This window comes from Argiope bruennichi, chromosome X2 (assembly GCF_947563725.1).
Source record: "Argiope bruennichi chromosome X2, qqArgBrue1.1, whole genome shotgun sequence".
In the NCBI taxonomy this organism is placed as follows: domain Eukaryota; kingdom Metazoa; phylum Arthropoda; class Arachnida; order Araneae; family Araneidae; genus Argiope; species Argiope bruennichi.
The window spans coordinates 1,568,117-1,586,888 of NC_079163.1; the positions used below are offsets into that span (position 1 = coordinate 1,568,117).

The 18,772-nt window shown below is 32.7% G+C and overlaps 2 protein-coding genes across 2 annotated transcripts; both read left to right on the forward strand.

Moving 5' to 3' along the window:
• Nucleotides 1-13,353: 13,353 nt before the first annotated feature.
• Nucleotides 13,354-14,166, forward strand: LOC129960329 (uncharacterized). The gene has a single exon (XM_056073699.1). The coding sequence runs from the start codon at nucleotides 13,354-13,356 to the stop codon at nucleotides 14,164-14,166; it is 813 nt and encodes a 270-aa protein (XP_055929674.1).
• Nucleotides 14,167-14,169: 3 nt separating this feature from the next.
• LOC129960331 (uncharacterized) lies at nucleotides 14,170-15,015 on the forward strand. The gene has a single exon (XM_056073702.1). It carries the CDS (start codon nucleotides 14,170-14,172, stop codon nucleotides 15,013-15,015), a length of 846 nt encoding a protein of 281 aa, XP_055929677.1.
• Nucleotides 15,016-18,772: the final 3,757 nt, after the last annotated feature.

The following is an 18,772-nucleotide window of genomic DNA, read 5'->3' on the forward strand; positions in this document are numbered from 1 at the left end:
CATTGGTGAATTTACAAACCCAGATAAACTTGACCATTTTGTAAACATGTTTGAATCGCAAATTATTAACGCAAAAAATCTAGCCTCCACCCTCATTATAAATAGTCAAAATTTTATTGACCATAAAATTAGAGACCTAATCAGGAACAGGAACTTTGCCAGGAAAAATTTTCAAAAAACCAGAGACCCAGTCTTCAAGAGACTAATGAACCAACTTAATAAGGAAATTGAAAAACATAACAATAAAATCCAAAACAATGAATTTATAAACAAATTAATTAGTGTTAACACAGAAGACGGATCAATCTGGAAACTTGTCAAAACTTTTAAAAGTAAAAAACAAAAAATTCCGGCCCTTAAAGGCCCTGCTAGTATGGAAATAACTGATAAAGAAAAAGCAAACTACCTGGCGGCTAGCGTTGAGAAACAATTTCAAATTAATGAATTGAGCGATTTCACCACATAACATAATGTAAATAATACAGTCAAAAGCTTTCTCGACACACTACCACAAAAATTTATTGATATTCCCCCTCCCTCAACTGATGAATTAAAGGATCATATTAAAAAACTTAATATCAAAAAAGCCCATGGCCTTGACAGAACTAACAACAAAATTTTAAAAACACTTCCGGACAATTACCTAAAATTTTTAATTAATATAATTCATAGCATTCTCAAATTAGGACATTTTTACATGTCACGGAAAAAAGCTGCATTTATCCCCATATTAAAACCAGGAAAAGACCCAACTGATCCCTGCAGCTATAGACCCATATCCCTACTCTCCTCTGTCAGCAAAATTGCTGAGCAGATAATTCTCAATAGATTAAATAATTACCTAGAAAAACATAATATACTAACACCAGAACAATTTGGATTTCGCAGTAACCTATCTACAACCCACCAATTAATTAGAGCAGTAAAATTCATTGAGGAAGGTTTTGAAAATAAACAAAAAACTACAGCAGTTTTCCTTGACATTCAGAAAGCTTTTGACATAGTTTGGCAAGATGGCCTTATTTACAAGCTAATTAATTACAACATACCCCCAAACCTTATCAAAATTATAATTTTTTACCTTAGTTACAGATCCTTCAAAATCAAAATAAACAATGAATTTTCTGAAGTAAAACCGATTCTTGCAGGTGTACCTCAAGGATCTAAACTAGGGGCAATTTTATTTTCCTTGTTTATTAATGATATCCCTAAGCAATTTAACACTATGTTGTGCATGTACGCTGATGACACTGCAATACTAGCTAGAAACAAAAATCAAAATTTCATCACCATAGCTTTAAACAGAAATATTAAATCTCTTGAGGACTAGTTCGTTGAATGGAAAATTGAAATAAATGCTAGTAAAACTGAAGCTTTAGTTTTTTATAAAAATAACTGTAAAAAGAATTTCCCCCTAGTTAAAATTAAAAATGAAACTGTCCCGTGGTCTAAGGAATACAAATATTTAGGCGTTATTCTAGACAGTAAATTAACTTGGAAACCCCACTTTATTTACACAGCTAAAAAGTTTCGAGACCTAACTCGTAAATTTTATCCCTTAATTTCTCGAAACTCCAAAATGAGTAGGCAAAATAAAATGCTTATTTACTCTGCCTACTTGCGTCCAGTATTAACTTATGCCTACCCTGTGTGGGGATATGCTACCGAGACTAATCTTAGACTTATTGAACGCCAGCAAAATAATTAGAAATCTCTGCAATATGAAATACTACATGCCCAATACAAATATGTACCTATGCCTAGACTATCTCCCTCTTAAAAAATTCATTAAAAAACTAGCCACTAACTTCTTTAAAAACATGGATAAGAATGAAAATGAAGCAATAGTTACAAACCCTAAATATAAACCATCTTCAAACTCTAGAAGACCCCGTAATATACTACTTTAATTTATCTCAGCCCTCTAGTTTTTCTTCCTAACTTTTATTATTTCACATTCAAATTAAACTGTATCTGAATAGCAAATTCTAGCTCACAAGCAGTAAAAACTCATTAAGCCCAACGGCAGCGTACCACCGCACCCTTACCCTAATATCAGACAATCACAATGAGTCCTGACACTCGCCATCTCCAAATCTCGTCGAAGACGGCCACGGCAAAGTATAGACAGCAAAGCTCTGTGAAATCTCTCCTTACCGGAGATAAGCCCCTGCCGGGGCTAGGCGCCCCGTCAACCCAAACATCACCGTTGGCTCTGTCGCTCCACCCACCACACTAAGAAACGAGCCGGATTTGCCCACTAGGAACAATAGTATAGTCTCAGCAAAAAACACCTAAACTGCAGAAAATCAACACTCTCTGGGGTATCACTGCTCCACAGGCTGACCCCACCCCCTACAAGAAGAACGGATAACCATTGGATGCCACCGCTCTCTCCCGCTCCTACACCCTAGTATCTGGAACCGGTAAAGACCTTCACCAAATTCTCATCAATAGCACTAGGATCATGCACTAGGCACCCAAAAGCACTAGGATCATGGAGATGGCCTTGTTCCGCAAATCTACCACTTTCCAGCTGTGTGTGTCGAGTAGTCGGAGTCACCGACAAGTAACAAGTCTTCGAAAGGATAGCGAAGCAACGGCAGATTGCCAGCGTTGTGTGAAGCACTTGCTGTGTGCCGAGTCGTGTGTTATCTTCTGTGGAAGCAGCGTTATAGCCAGTTGTGAGAAGTAGTGAGTCGGCAGCTAAAGCGAGAAGTTCAGCCGTTGGAGAGACGGTAGAGCGAAGCCCCCAGGATCACCTCTCCTGCTCGATTCTGTCTAGCCGCTTCATATGCTGTAGACTATTACTACTTGTAATCTACTGTCTGCTGTAGTGTGCTACTGTGTGCTGTCCTGTGTTCGTCTCTGCTGTAAATATTTGTCATCTGTGTTCGTCGTCTTTGTGTACTCGTGTTTTCGTGTAAATAAACGTCGTCGTTGTTTTCTACTAAGACTTGCTGATTGTGTTCTCACACCATTTCACTACCACTATCTAAAAGAACCCGGTGATCCGTAACAATATCTTACTGTAAGATAATTTAGTATTAACATTTAAATATAGCCGATATTTGAAATAGGTTGTTCCACGGAAAAGAAAGCTTTACTAAAAATTAGTATTACTGATATAACTTTCAAATTCTGTGCTTAAGATATAAACAAATATGAAAAAAGCAACACAAAACGGAAATTTTCAGTAGCGTATTGGTGTTAAAAATTCAATATATGCATGATGCTATATGTGATTTCATACAATCCGGTGTAAAAAATGCAATACTTTAGAAGTCTTTCAGATCTCCCTACCAATAATACACTTAAGGGAGATTAATATTAGCGTTCAGCAGGACAGAATTACAATGCAAAAGCTTAATCGTCAGCTATAAAATCCTTTCTACACATAATACATATGTGTTGCACTTGTTCTAACATGTTTTTTTTTTTTTTTTTTTTTTTTTTTTGCATTAATGGTAACAATACATGTGAACTGAAACTTTATGTAAATATCGTTTTTGTGAATGGAAATCCCTACCTCTCCGCTGGGCACAGGAATGGACAATGGAAAGGAAATCAATATCTCCTGAAGTGCTGCCCATTAGTGACTCTTAGAAATTCCAACTCCTTACAAAATTAGTTCGAGTGTTCGATCGGTCTTGATGGAACTTTCAATAATTATCAAACTTTCGATAATGAGTCCTGGCAATATTTTACGATTGGGTTTCAAGGAATTGTTTTGCATATCAGGTGAAAATATGCGTTATTTTTTCCCCTTCCTTTCTTTTCTTTTTAATGGCCTACTTTTCTGTAGTGTGCGTTTTTATATTTCTAAAAATGTATAATTTTCCAAGTCATATATTAAATTTTTTTTCCATTTTCATAATATATTTTTATTTAATTGTTTTATTTGGTATTTAAAATAAAGATTATTTTAAATACCAAATAAAACAATTAAATAAAGATAAATGTTTATTACTCCGATTTATTTCAGTTTATATGATTATAATTTATGTTGCGCTTTTTTCGAATTTTCAAGCAGTTTTAAAATGTTTTCTTTTCTTTTCCCTTTTTTATTCATGTGCATTTTTTTATTTTCAAATATATAGTATTTTGTTTTGATTTAAATAATTCTACATTTAATTGACTTAAATTTTTTGAAGAGTTATAATTTTTCTGTCTTTAAGATAAAAGATAATTTTAATGATAATTTTTCAATCTTTAAATGTTTTTATAATCCCTGTTTATTTCATTTCCCCCTTTAATTTTTCATATTTTGTTTTAATTTTCAATTTTTTTTTATCATTTTGAATTTTATAATATATCAAAATGTTAATAGAACAAATAAAAATAATGGATAGATAATTAAATAGGAGTTTGATATTCAGAAATATAGCCTTTTATATGAGTATTAGTTAGCTTTTTCGTCGAGTTTATATTAATAATATATAATGGAGTATTTTTTTTATTTAACCATTTGTTTCATAATTGAACGAAAATTGGTAGACCTTTTCTTGAAATTTTATTTTATTGAATCATTCTTCTGTAAATAAATTTTCGTAACAATTGTTATTCATGTTTCACTCAGATCGGAGCTACTATTTTCCGTCTCTTTGATTTTTGAAATAGTAAATTGTATGAAAGCTTCTTTAATTTTAATTATCTAATCTACCTATTATTAAAATTCTAGTGCATATTTAAATAAAATCTGCCAATAATACTTTTAAAATAAGAATAAAAATCTAAGTAATTCATATTCCGAATTAATTAGTCAAGACATTAGACTTTGGATTTTGAATTCGAGTTTTATTAAAAGTGCTTTCCTGTTAAAGGCATTATTAAGTCGTTTCTTCTTTTTTTTCATAAGGAATGAAAGAAACTGGCGTTTTCTAAATTAGCAGTAAAGAAGGCAAAATTTAAAAAAATTATTAATGAAAAAAACGGAATATTTTTTTTATATAAAATGAGAATTTCTTTTATTTGGAGTCTTTCTGATTAGTCTAACACCATTATGGACACAACTGCTCCCTCGTTGTTCTGGAATCACCAATGAGAACCGAGCCATCATTTGAGAGGTGAGATTATTCGTAGTATCGATTTCAAAAACGAAACATGACGGACGAGTTAGGAAAAAATAAAAAAGAAACATGCTTCTGTACGTGGAAGCAACAGTTCTGAATAAACTTGAAAATCTATTTTCTACAGAATTAACTGAAGACCTTGTAGAAAATTTAAGTTCTTAATTGAACACCGAAATAGATTAAATAAAAAAAGATTAAAAATAGATGATACAGATGAAACTGCAGGTCTACAGATGAAACTGATTATGATAATGAACTACTTGTATGAGAAGAGTATGATGAAAAAATATGGTTTATAAATCAAAAATTGTCAGTGAAATAAAGAAAATTAACAGGGACAAAACTGTAGAAAAAGAATCGAATTTGCAGCTAGTAATGGTATTAGTACCACTCAAGACATCAGCAATATTGTTTCAAGTAGTACATCAATAATACTACCTAAAGTAAACTCGGGAAAATTTATCGGCTATCTGAGCAAATGGCTCGAATTTTTTTTTTTTTTCGAATTATAATGCAATTCACTCTAATCAAAGCTTTACTAAAACAGAACTTTACTTACTTGAAAAGTTTATTGATAGGTAGCGTTTATAAATGTGTATCTAATTATCCTTTAAATGAAGAAAATTGTGACAGATGTATAAAACGTTTAGAGCAGATATTCGATCATAAAGATGTAATAATATCGAAATTTATGCAAATTTTATTACAGTTAGAACCTGTGAAAAAATTCTTTTAATTAATATTTTTATTTTAAGAAAGCTCTGTGATGAGTAAAGTTAGTAGTTTGGAAGTTACTAGAGGTTCACACGGCCAGCTATTCAGGGTGGAAACAACAAATCTAGAATAATTTTATCTTAAAAAATAAACACTTTATAAATACTTTTTAAGCACATTTAGAGAAAAAATAAGAACTAATCTTTAACTAATATTTTTTTTATTATGCAACTATAAGTTCGAATGAAATAAATTATGTTGGGTATTAAGTATCCACTTTTATACAAATATACACATAAAATACTAAGTGGAATCACTGAATATTTTTCACCGGCATTGAAACTAAGTTATTTAAAATGTTTTTTATGCAAGTTGCATTTGAAAAACTTTATTCAAAGACTTTCATAGCCTTTCTTAAATTATTTAATTACGCTGCAGTTAGTAACATAAGAATTTAAGAAGGTTCTATAGCTACTTCATTAATTTCCTCTAAAAAAATTAAGAACATAAGTAAACAAATCTAGAATGGAAAAATCTTACTAATCTTATTAAATATGTAAATAAAAGATTGTTTCTCTTCAGAGATTTTTTCCAAACACTTTGAATTCATTCAATTTTTTCATTAATAACTTTTCTCAATTAGTTAATTTTATCAATAATGAAAACTTTCTGGCTTGTCGAACAAGTAAATGCATTAGCTTTATATTCAATTTCAGCAATTTCCTTTTTTGCAGAAAAATTTCTTTTTCCGTAAAGAGATCCAGAAAGCAGAGTTAGACTTTTTTTTTATGTTATTGGCAACTATTGCCTTCGTCATTTGTTACCCCAAAAGTAGACGATATTTTGAAGGGGCTGGATTGCTAACTTTCTCAATTCTTTAATATTAACGGAGTGGATTCTGCCAGTCGGCTATATTTGATCATAGACCACATGCTGTGAAACATGATATTTTTCATTCAAATTTCCCACTTCAATATCAATCAATGGCAAATCCTCTTTCAAAAGATGCTTGTTCGCTAGAAAAAATAAAAATTTTCAAACCTCTCCACATTTTTTTTAAATTTTTAATCTTCAAATACTGAATTTTTTAAAAATAAATTATACCCAATCCCATTCTCTTGACATGAAAATTATCAAAATCGAGTAAAGGTGATTTGAGTAGGAAATCTATAAACTCCATGGGAGTAGTATCTTTATACCGTCTATTATCCTTTCTGATGAAAGTATATACAGAACATGATTCATTTTTCACACTTACTTATTCTCTGCCAAAACAACATTTGTTTCTGACACAGAATTTACTAAATTCATTATGCATTCTAACACTTTTAAAACAAGCTACTGAAAATTATATTTGAAAAGTATATAATAATACAGGATATTGCTTCTGTGGAATGCAAATCTTTCAATAACTTGTCCCTTCTTATGCCTACACTCATTTGATCAATTGCGGAACAATATATACTGTTAGTACTGGCGTTAGCAATTTATTGAAGAAATAATTTCAACTGCGAAATTTTCTTCCTAAGCATAATTATTTTTTTACTAAATTACGTATATCATATATATAAAAAGGGAAAAGCGAGTCACCACTGACACATTTGAAAAAAATGGCTTAATGCGTTTTGCCATAAATACATGTGAAACCAGCTAAAAATGTCTCATCGCTGCTTCATTTCATACTTCCTAATGAAGATTATCATCCTTCTCTATGCCATAAAAATTAGAAACCTTAAGCAAGTACAAGATTTTATACAGAGAGCGAGTACAGAGATTGTTATTTTCAGAATCCCAGGATAGAAAGAAAGAAAAAGAAAAAAAAAACTGAGTATGCTCAGAAACGTTTTGGCCAACCAATTAAATCCAAAATTCATGATACTACAATTTTAGAAACAAGATAACTTAGCAAAATTCAATTATCTAATTTTTTTTTCACAATGTTTGCATTCCTACGAGCATATAGACGTACAGATGGTCAACTGTCAAAATTTTGATATTTTCGATGCTCAAACTGTGTGCCCTTTTTTCCGATGTCGCACTTTGATTTTGAAGTTAAAAAACAAAGGAAATCGAATTCTTTCCAAATTTGGTTGAAGTCTAAAAATTTAAATTCCAGCTCACCGCATTTTTCAAGTTACACAGATAGACCAAAAATTACGAGATATTCGGACGTTTGAAAATGAAGATATGGCAAAATTTCGCCTTCGAGTTTTTTACGATTACGAATCTTTCTCTTTGAATAATTCATATAGCCACGATGACCTTGTGGTAAGGTCTCGGCTGCGGGACGGGAAGGTTTCAGGATCGAGACCTGATTTCACAGAAGAAAAATCCTTAAGCGAGTCTGGTGCACGTTAAATCCGTTCTCCTACTAGTGTGGTGTGGAAGTTTGGAGATGGGGTGCCATCTCAGGTTTCGTCCTCGTCATCTGGCCGAGGTTCAAAATTACGAGGTCTGTCCCAAAATAGCCTTAGTGTTGTTTTAAAACGGGACGTTAATGCAATTAAACTAAATTCAATAGTTCTTTGCGAAAAAATAAATTTCATTGACATTAATTTATTTTTGGTATCTTTTGCAAGGGTAACGAATTAGCTACGAATAACTTTTAAGCATTAGGAACTTTTTTATTTATTTTTATTTATGGAAACCTTTGTATCATTCAGTATATTCACTTTTAAAAGTCCATAATGAATCAAATGTACGTTTTCCAGCACATTGTTAGTAAGTTCTAAACTTTTGCATAAAATTTAATTGAAATAAAAATACTTAAATAATTCACTAATGGTAAATTACTAAATGACGTTGAAATATAACTAACAACTGCTCTACAAACAAATGATCACATGCAGCAAAGCAAGGATCAACTGAAGTTACTGTAAAAACGCATGAATACATAAAATTATTTCTAAAAAAAGGAATTTTCCCCTTATCTAAACAAGCAAACGGAGGTGAAAGAAGAGTCAAATAAATGAAAAGGATATATTTTTCTCATTCTATCAGTGTGTTCCTAAATTGAGATAAAACCTTTTTCACTCACCTCCGAATTTATTAAATTCGTTAAACATTGAAATATCCGACATCGCAAGAAAATTACAATCAATAATCGCTCAGATCTAGATTAGTGAAATGATATATTTTTTTTCCATCAGAAAAAAAAAATATAAGCAACTGAATAAAAAAATAAGTAAAATGACTATAGCACCCAAACAATCTTAAGTTGCTATTCAAAGATTTAGCTCTTGAATTTCATGGAAAAAGATAATCTAAACAAAATATTAAAGTGACTGAATTAATAGAATTCACTGAAATACTAGAAACAGTCTTTAAAGAAGCCACTATGTGAATTAATAGCTTTAAGAGTAACAAATATGAGGAGATTAATCCTAAACAAAGATTCAAACATAATAGCCATCAGTTTAAAAATAAATAACCAGCTGCTGCATGTAATGCTTCCTTAAAAAAATTTGCGCTTTTTGTAGCGTTTATAATGAATATGATTCCTTTCAGTGTATAAAATATACTGATGAACAGGAAAGAAAGCGTTTAAAAGCCCTTATGTTATTGTTGCTTTGAAAAGCACAGGACATAATTTTGCAGATCGCAAATCGAAGATCGTGAAACAAGTAAAAAACATGTCATAATAAACTTCTGATTAAAAACAAACCCGAAGTAGCTAATCCAGCAACTGAGGCAAGCGCAAACAAAAACAAAACGATCCTATTTATTAGGCAATTGAATAAAAAAAAAAATCTGAATTATTACAAACTTGTTCCGTTATTGCTCAAAATGAAAATAAATCGAAGATTTCACACGCCTTAATAGAATCAGATTTTAAATTGAGCAACTGTACAAAAGAACCAGCTAAAGAATTAAATTCACCCATAAAAATAATAGAAAAATTAAAAGTCTAGTCATTCGGAAATAACTATGTACCAAGAGAATTCACATCTAGCTTTATTAATCTCAAAAGTAGAACCAATCCGTCACAAAGTTTACATAACAGATAAAGCAGGATTCTAATTTAATGCAATATCTTCTTAGGTCCCTTTTTATTATTGAATTTATGAGAAAGGAAAACTGAATACTTGCAGATGATCTCCGAATCGAAAGAAAAATAACTTATTAATTGGGATGACTTATTAATAAAATAATCAATCTGGCCGTAGTATAATGAAATTATCTGAGGAATTGTATTTCGTTCAAACGATGTTAGAGAAATGCTCTGTGAAAGAATATCTTCAAAGTAAACATTTCGGATATTAATTCAGAAGCTATTTCTGTTGTACTTAGTGAAGCAGATGAGGAAGTTTTCTTGTTTGATACTCAATCTTTGGGACATTTAGAGGATGTGATGATTAGTCAGTGAGGAATTATCGGGAAAGGATTTAGAAGTCATTGAATTGTTTAAGAAAAACTTGCGGTTTGAAACTGGAAATCATGAAGTTGCTATTTAACAAAAGAAAATTGCATTTGAAAAATAATTTCTTAATTGCTAAACCAAGATTTTTGAAGTTAGAAAGTAAATTGAAGAATAATAAATGGTTACTTAATGGATAGAAGAAAATAACTGATGAACAATAAGAAACGAGAATAATTGAAAGATGATCTGATATGGATAATTATGAACATGAAAGAAATAGATATTTTGCGCCTCATAGTCCTATTATTTGTCATGATGAGGCGACATCCGCTGTACATTATCATTTATGACTGTCAAAGGACATCAGTGCGAAATCCCTAAACTAACGTTCCACAAATACTGTATAGCAACTTATTAGATATTTTAAGATTCAGGTTGCATGACCAGATATAAAAGGTACTTTTCATTCTATTTACTTGAAGAATATTCGAAAAATTATTTAAAATTTACTTACTTCGTAAATGATGAAAACTCACAATTTCAAATATACAAAACGCCACATTTGCCATTTGGAACTTGACAATCGCCTTTTACGCTTGCAACAACGATTAAATATTGTTCGCGCGCTTTTCTCCATCCCGTCTGATCACGTGACTCAATGTAATCATGTGACTCGATGTAATCACGTGACGCAATGCGAAGATGTATATTTTTCTCTGTTATGTGTTGTGTTGTAATAAAAGTGTGTGTCTAACATGGCGTGGTTTTTTGAGCAGTTATATAATAGAGATAGTTAACAAAATGAATGTGGTGTGAGGAGAAAATAATATGGTCCGTCGATGTGTTGTGTGAGGAGTTAACATTTTGGTCTGTATGACGAGCCAGGAGAAATATTTGCGACCTTTGGATTTTTTTGAATAGCTAGTTTGGTTTTCGCTGGAATCAAAAGGATTGAGATGTGTGATAGGATTTATTACGATGATATCCGGAAATATTTTTGGAGAAGTATGAGTTATGGAATTTCGGATAAAGAGATTAAGGTGAGATATTCATAATTTGTGTGATTTAATTGTGGAATATTTTTTGTTTATGTGAAATTGGAGTTAATTTTGAATTTGAGATTTTTTATTGAGATTGATTGAGATTTTGTTATGTAAGAAATAACTTTGGTTTGTTGGTATTTGTTATGAAAATTTATTTGCTTTCGGATTAGGATTAGTAATTCCTGTCAATGTATTTTGTTGTGCAATTTGTTATGCAGTTGAAAGTAGCATTTCTGATAAATTGCTTTCGGTTTCGATTTCTATTTTGGAACTCTTGCTTTCGGATTAGGATTAGTAATTCCTGTCAGTGTATTTTGTTGTGCAAATTGTGATTTATATTTGAAAGTAGCATTTCTGACAAAGTTGATTTCGGTTTCGTTTTGGAATTCATAGTGGAATTATTATTAAAGGTGTCGTAGTTTCGATTTGAAAGTTTTACCTGTGATTGGAAAATTAGAGGTACAAAAAGGTATAATTTGTGAGAGGTTGTATGTAAATATTATTTTCACGTATATCAACCATGTCTTTGAGTACTAAGTTAAAGAAAGAGGAGTTGCGAATTATCGCGGAAGAGTTAGGGCTTTCCGTTCCTGATAATGTTAAAGTAATTCAGTTGAGGGAGATAATTGAAAAAAGTGAAGTGTTTAAGACACAAACTGAAGTAGTCCAGGGCCTAATAGATCAAGTAATAGCCGATACTCAGGCAAAGCTAACGTAAGAAAAAGAAAAAATTGAAAAAGAAAAAATAGAAAACGAATTAAAGTTAGAACTAGAAAAGTTAAAATTGTGTCAAATAGAGAAAGAAATCGAGTTAGCAAATGCTAAAAAAGAATTATTAAATAATATTCAAAGTACTGAAATCGTGGATTCGAGTTCATCAACTATTGAATTAGAAAGCTTAATAAAAAGTATCAAAACATTAACCATTCCCGTACCTTGTAAATCGGAATCCTTTAATTTATTTTTCAACTCTTTGGAAAAAGCATCCCAAACCAAAAATGTTTCAGAAAATTTGGAAGCAGAAATTCTGTTGAATATTTTAGGTGAAAAAGTCAGTAATTTGCTGGTTTATATTAATCAGGAAGATTTAAGTGATTATAAGAAAATTAAAACTTTAGTTTTAAAAGAATTTGAGTCTACCCCTCAGGAATGTTTAAATAATTTTAAAAAAGCTCAAAAATCCCCATCGGACAGTTTTGTTTAATTTGCATCCAGATTAAGTGCATCTTTTGACTACTATTGTCAGTTGCGCAAAGTGAAGGATTTCCAATCTCTATGCGAGCTTATAGTTTCCGATAGAATTTTCGAAACTCTTGATCGAGAATTAATGACTCACATTGCGGTAAAACAAGGTGAAAATTATTTTAAACCCCATGAGCTCGGCAGGGAGTGTGACATTTTCTTATCATCGAAAAGTAAATGTAAAAGTGAGATAAATAGTAAGATCGTAGCAGGGGAAACAAAAATATTTATGGGAAATAAATCGCAAAAATTTCTAAATTGGCGTTCTGATAAAACCGTTTCTAAAGTGTTCGTGTCAGAAATAAAAAATTTAAGGTGTGTTATGTGTAAGAATAGTGTCAATTATCCTCTTTATAACTGCCCCCAGTTTAAGAAACTTTCCGTATGGGAAAGAGTTGATTTAGTGAAACTGAATGATTTGTGTTTCCGTTGCTTGTTACCCCATAAAATTCGTGATTGTCGCTCCGATAGAAATTGTTTTTGCTGAAAATCTCATAATCGAATGCTACATTTTCCGCGCGAGGGAAATAATAATTCTAGTTCACCGTCTGAAAGTATTGCGATTCGTGAACCCGTCCATAACGAAGATGTAGTGCAGAGTCAAACGGTAAAAGAAACAGCGGCCAATACCCAGTCTAAGATAGTTGCGACGAGTTTTCAAAAGAGCCAAAGCAAAAATGTCCTTCTTAGTAGTGTTCGTGCACTGGTTAAAAATAAATATTCAGAGTATGTGGAGGTTCGATGTTTATTGGATGTAGGAAGTCAGTCTTGTTTGTGTACGAAAGCTTGCGCAAAACGACTTCAGTTAAGATTGGAAAGAATAAATACTGTTGTATCATGTGTGAACGCTACTATGGTGGTTAATAATTGTGTCAGTACAACTGTTGCAAATAAGGATAGGAGCTTTTAGCGAGAATTGTCGATGTTAGTGGTCAACAAAATTACTGATGTTACCCCCAACAAGGTAATTAATGTAAATATGGAGGTATTAGGGCTTCCATCCCTGGCTGATCCTAGTTTTAATATCCCAGGAAAGATAGACTTACTTTTAGGAGCTGAAGTATTTTATGAATTGTTGAGACCTGGACAATTCCGTGATTTGAATTCATCATTGTTGTTGCAGAATACAGTTTTTGGTTACGTTGCCAGTGGTAGTGTAGATGAGGTGAAAGAGAACAAAGTTCATTGTGAATTGATTTTAGATGTTGATTTGAATCGTGCTATGAGAAAATTCTGGGAAATTGAAAATGTAGATAATGAGGTCACTAAGAGTCAAGAGGCCTTGTTGTGTGAGAAGCATTTTGTGAAAACCCATAGGAGGAATGAGGAGGGCCGGTATGTACTTACAATGCCTTTGAAAGAGGATCCCTCTTGCTTGGGACATTCAAAGGACATTGCGGTAAAAAGACTTAATTCGTTGTGGAATCGTCTGTCGAATGATTCAGATTACTTGTCGTTATATTTAGATTTTATGAGAGATTCTCCATGTGACCTAACTCGTCGTAAAGTTGATGAGACAACTGAACCATCTTCCTCTTATTATATACCACACCATGGAATCTTTCGTCCAGAAAAGTCGACCACTAAACTTCGTGTAGTTTTTAATGCATCATCTCCTACAACCAACGGTATTAGCTTAAATGACATTCTGATGAAAGGAGAAGTTATTGAGGACGACATCACGACCATTACTGGTTTTCGGCGACACAAATTTGCCTTTACCGCCGATATATAAAAAATGTATCGGCAAATACTCATCGAATCAGATCAATGCGATCTTCTGAGAATTCTATGGAAAACAAATTTTGACGATGAGCCTACCACGTATAAGTTGAAAACTGTAACTTATGGGACGTCTTGCGCTCCCTTTCTTGTCTTAAGAACTCTTAAACAATTGGCCATAGATGAGAATTCCAGATTTCCCTTGACGTCTGAAATTCTACTACATGACACTTACATGGATGACATAGTCAGTGGCTCTTCAACGCTAGAGGGTGCCAAGGAGTTACAGCATCAACTTATTGAAGTTATGCAGTCAGTGGGACTGAAATTACATAAGTGGCATAACAATTTTGAGAATGAATCAAGGCCATCAGAAGATAGTTATAAATTTGATAAAGAGGAGGGAACAAAAGCATTGGGAGTTCTATGGAACTCTCAGGAAGATTGTTTTGCTCTTCGAGTAGATGTCAATCCGAAACAGTTGTATACTAAAAGGGAAGTATTGTCAACTATTGCCCGAATATTTGGCCCACTTGGCCTTCTGAATCCGGTAATAGCTAAAGCCAAAATGATCATGCAAGAACTATGTCGTATAAACATTGATTGGAATGATGTTCAGCCTGAATCAGAATATCGAGAATGGCATCGTTTTTTAATTGCTCTCAAAGCCTTAAATGAAATTCTCATTAACAGACGAGTAGTCTTTGACCAGCCAACGAGTGTAGAGCTTCATGGCTTTGCAGACGCTTCAGAACGCTGCTATGGTGCAGTGATGTACTGCAAATCAAGTGATGCACAAGGAAATACTATGATTAAATTAGTTGCTAGTAAATCCAGAGTAGCACCAATTAAAAGCTTGTAGATTCCCCGGCTAGAATTGAACGCCGCAGTCTTGTCAAAACTTATGAAAAAAGTGATGGCAGCAATCAAATCGACAGTGACTAGTGTCTACTATTGGTCGGATTCTACTATTGTGCTTGCGTGGCTCCAGAAACAATCAATAGATTTAAAACAGTTCGTCCACAGCAGAGTAGCGACGATTCAAGAAAATACTAGTACTGAACAGTGGCATTATGTATCGTCAGAGCAAAATCCAGCTGACATCTTATCTCGAGGTAGAGACCCGAAAAACTTGTGACCTGTGACTTATGGTGGAATGGACCTGAATTTCTTGCTGAGAATAACTACCCTAATCATCCAGTTTTAGTATCAGAAACTAATGAAGAGTTCAATGCTGAAATTAAGAAAAATTGTAAAAACTTTAAAATTTTTAATATTACTGAAGGGCATTTAATGTATGAATTAATTCAGCTTAGTAATAATTATATGTCTATTTTGCGTGTTCTTAGTTACATTTTTAGGTTTAGTGACAACGCCCCAAATCCACTTGGGCGTACTATAGGTCCTCTCAGCAGCAGTGAGTTGAAAAGAGCTGAGAATTTCTTGGTTAAAGCGGTGAGGCAGCAAGAATTTGCTGCAGATATTCTAAACCTGCAACTCAAAGGATTCGTTTCGCCAAACAGTAAGTTAAAAAGCCTCAACCCGATTTTGGATGATGATGGCATTTTGAGGGTTGGAGTCCGGCTAGAAAATTCAAATTTAAATTTTTTATCAAAACACCCGGCAATCTTGCCAAAAGGTAATAAATTTACTATGATTATTTTAGAATATTATCATAAGAAGCATTTGCATGTTGGTGCTTTGAATTTATTATGTATTGTTCGAGAAAAGTTTTGGCCACTAAGTGGTCGTACAATTTGTCATAAGGTAATTCATCAATGTATTCCGTGTTTCAAATCAAAACCCATAGTGTCTAATCAACTAATGGGCAATCTACCTAAAGACAGAGTTTTAGCTGATTTTCCTTTTAATTGTACTGGAGTGGACCTTTGCGGTCCATTCATGATTAAATATAATAATCAACGAAAGAGTACATTACATAAAGTGTATGTATGAGTATTTGTGTGTTTCGTAACAAAGGCGACTCATTTTGAGATTTTGTCAGACTTGACATCTGAGTGTTTTATAGCCTTTTTAAAAAGATTCATTGCGCGAAGCGGCAAGTGTGCAAAGTTATACTCCGACAATGCAACAAAAATTTAAGGGTGCCAATAATATAATTAAAAAGTTTCTTGAGTTAGTGGAAAATCCCGATGAAATTCTGGCTAATTATTTGTCTACAGAAGGAATAGACTAGAAATTCAACCCCCCCAGGGCACCTCATTTCGGCGGCCTTTGAGAGGCTGCTGTCAAATCGTTCAAATTTCATTTCATTAGTGTTTCGAAGGGAGCTAATTTAACTTTTGAGGAATTTCTAACATTAACAATCTAAATAGAGTCAATCTTGAATTCGCGCCCACTCTACCCATTATCAGCCAATGCAGATGACTTTGGAGTTCTGACACTTGCTCATTTCCTGATCAATAGACCAATGAATTCGATTATCCAAAATGATTTAAGCAGTTTTAAGGAACATCAACTTAAAAAATGGCAAATAGTTACTAAATTAGTGCAACAAATTTGGAAAAAATGGCACCGAGGTTACCTGAACGAATTGCAACAAAGAAATAAATGGGTATTCGAGAAAAAAAATGTTCATGTGGGAGATATCGTGTTGCTAGTAGAAGGCAATTTGCCTACTCACAAATAGTCTCTGGGTAGAATTAAAGAAATCTACTATGGGGAAGATAAAAAAAATCCGAGTGGTTCAAATAAAAACCCAATTTGGCATGTTTAAAAGGTCTGCGACTACAATATGTGTATTGCCCATTCAAAAATGACTTTCTTGTAAATATATTTGTGCATAATATGTGAATACATTGAATTATTCTTGATTGTTGTTCAAATAACCATATTGAGTTCTTACTGTATATTACTTGTAATATTATGTGTTTAGTTGAATGTTTAAAACATATCAACGGGGGGGGGGAATGTTCGCGCGCTTTTCTCCATCCCGTCTGATCACGTGACTCAATGTAATCATGTGACTCGATGTAATCACGTGACGCAATGCGTTGATGTATATTTTTGTTATGTGTTGTGTTGTAATAAAAGTGTGTGTATAACATGGCGTGGTTTTTTGAGGAGTTATATAATAGAGATAGTTAACAAAATAAATGTGGTGTGAGGAGAAAAAATATGGTCCGTCAATGTGTTGTGTGAGGAGTTAACAAATATCATATAAAAATATAAAAAGGAATATATTGGTGTTATAGAAATTTTAGATAATTTCTTGTACTTAAGTGTCCTAGTTAATTCTAAAAGATGCAAAAATGCATTTTCGCAAAATGAAGAGTTATTATAGTTTTAAAAGTGGGTAAGTGTGGGTTCAAAACGGAATATATTTTGAAGAAACTATTTTAAATAAAACCTCCTCAAAAATTCTAGGTTTGAATTGGGATTCAGATCAAGACAATTTAAAATTTGATGTTGCACAATTCAGAAACTAACTAAATGAACAAAAAAAAAAAAAAAAATGAAAGAGACTCATTTTACTAATCGTAGTCAAAATTTATGATCCAATTAAATTAGTTTCTGCATATGTAATTAGAGATAAGTTTATGAGACAAGACTTATGGGAATCTAACTGGGATTGGAATCGAGGTATCTGATGAATTAAGAAATAAATTCTTGACTTGATATTCCTAAATTGTTAACATTAATATTCCTGGAATATATTTCTTGATTGTTACAGAAGATATGATTCCAATAGTATTCGATGGCGCTAATATCAAAGGACATGGTCGTAGAACGCATTTTGAAAATTCCAATATTTTGGAGACAATCTTTGTATCCAGAAGCAGAGTAGCTCCTCTAAAGAAACTAAATCTGTGGTCCTTCAGGGCAAACCGCAGGAAATGTCTTCTGATCGCAGAACCAACTTCATTGGTACAGATCATGAACTGAGAAAATTTATGGCACCAGTTTTTTCATTAGGAGATTATCGAAATCATTTGGAAATTCAATGCCTCCTCTGCCCCTTCGTTTTGGAAGTCTATGGAAGAATGGTATCAAACAAACGAAGAATCACTTAAAACGAACAATAGAGGTTCAATTGCTAATTTCAAAAGAATTTTTCACCTTATTAATACAAGTCGAATCATACTCCATATCTATTGTGGAAATCTTCATTGATTCCAATGACTTTAGTCCTTTGACACCTTTTATCTTCCTTATTGGGCCAAGCATTCATAAATCCGATGCACTCGATAAGATAGCATTTAATGCTGGTGGTAAACTGATTCAATAAGCTTTTCAACATTTTTGGAAACGTTGGTCATTAGACTATCCTTCTCCATTGCAAAAGCATGCAAAGTGATAATGAGATAAACTAAACTTGAACGTTGGTGATTTGGTACTTGTAAAAGATGATAATTCACCATCTTTAAAGTGGTGCCTCGGTAGAGTGATTAAATTCTATCCAGGTGCTGATGGAAAAAGGAATGTTGTGAACCTAAAAACTATGAACGGTGAACTCAAACATCCTATCAACAAACTTTTATTTTTGCCATTTTGTCAACGTGATGATTATTGACTCGAAAAATTTGCATTGTATTTCAAATAATCAATCGCTTTGTATTTAATCCCTTGATGGTGTATTTTTTGTCTAGGTTCTTGTA

What these genes read in the sequence shown, in the direction of transcription:
- LOC129960329 (XM_056073699.1), top strand. Translation starts at nt 13,354, where the DNA reads ATGTTAGTGGTCAACAAAATTACTGATGTTACCCCCAACAAGGTAATT.
- LOC129960331 (XM_056073702.1), top strand. Translation starts at nt 14,170, where the DNA reads ATGTATCGGCAAATACTCATCGAATCAGATCAATGCGATCTTCTGAGA.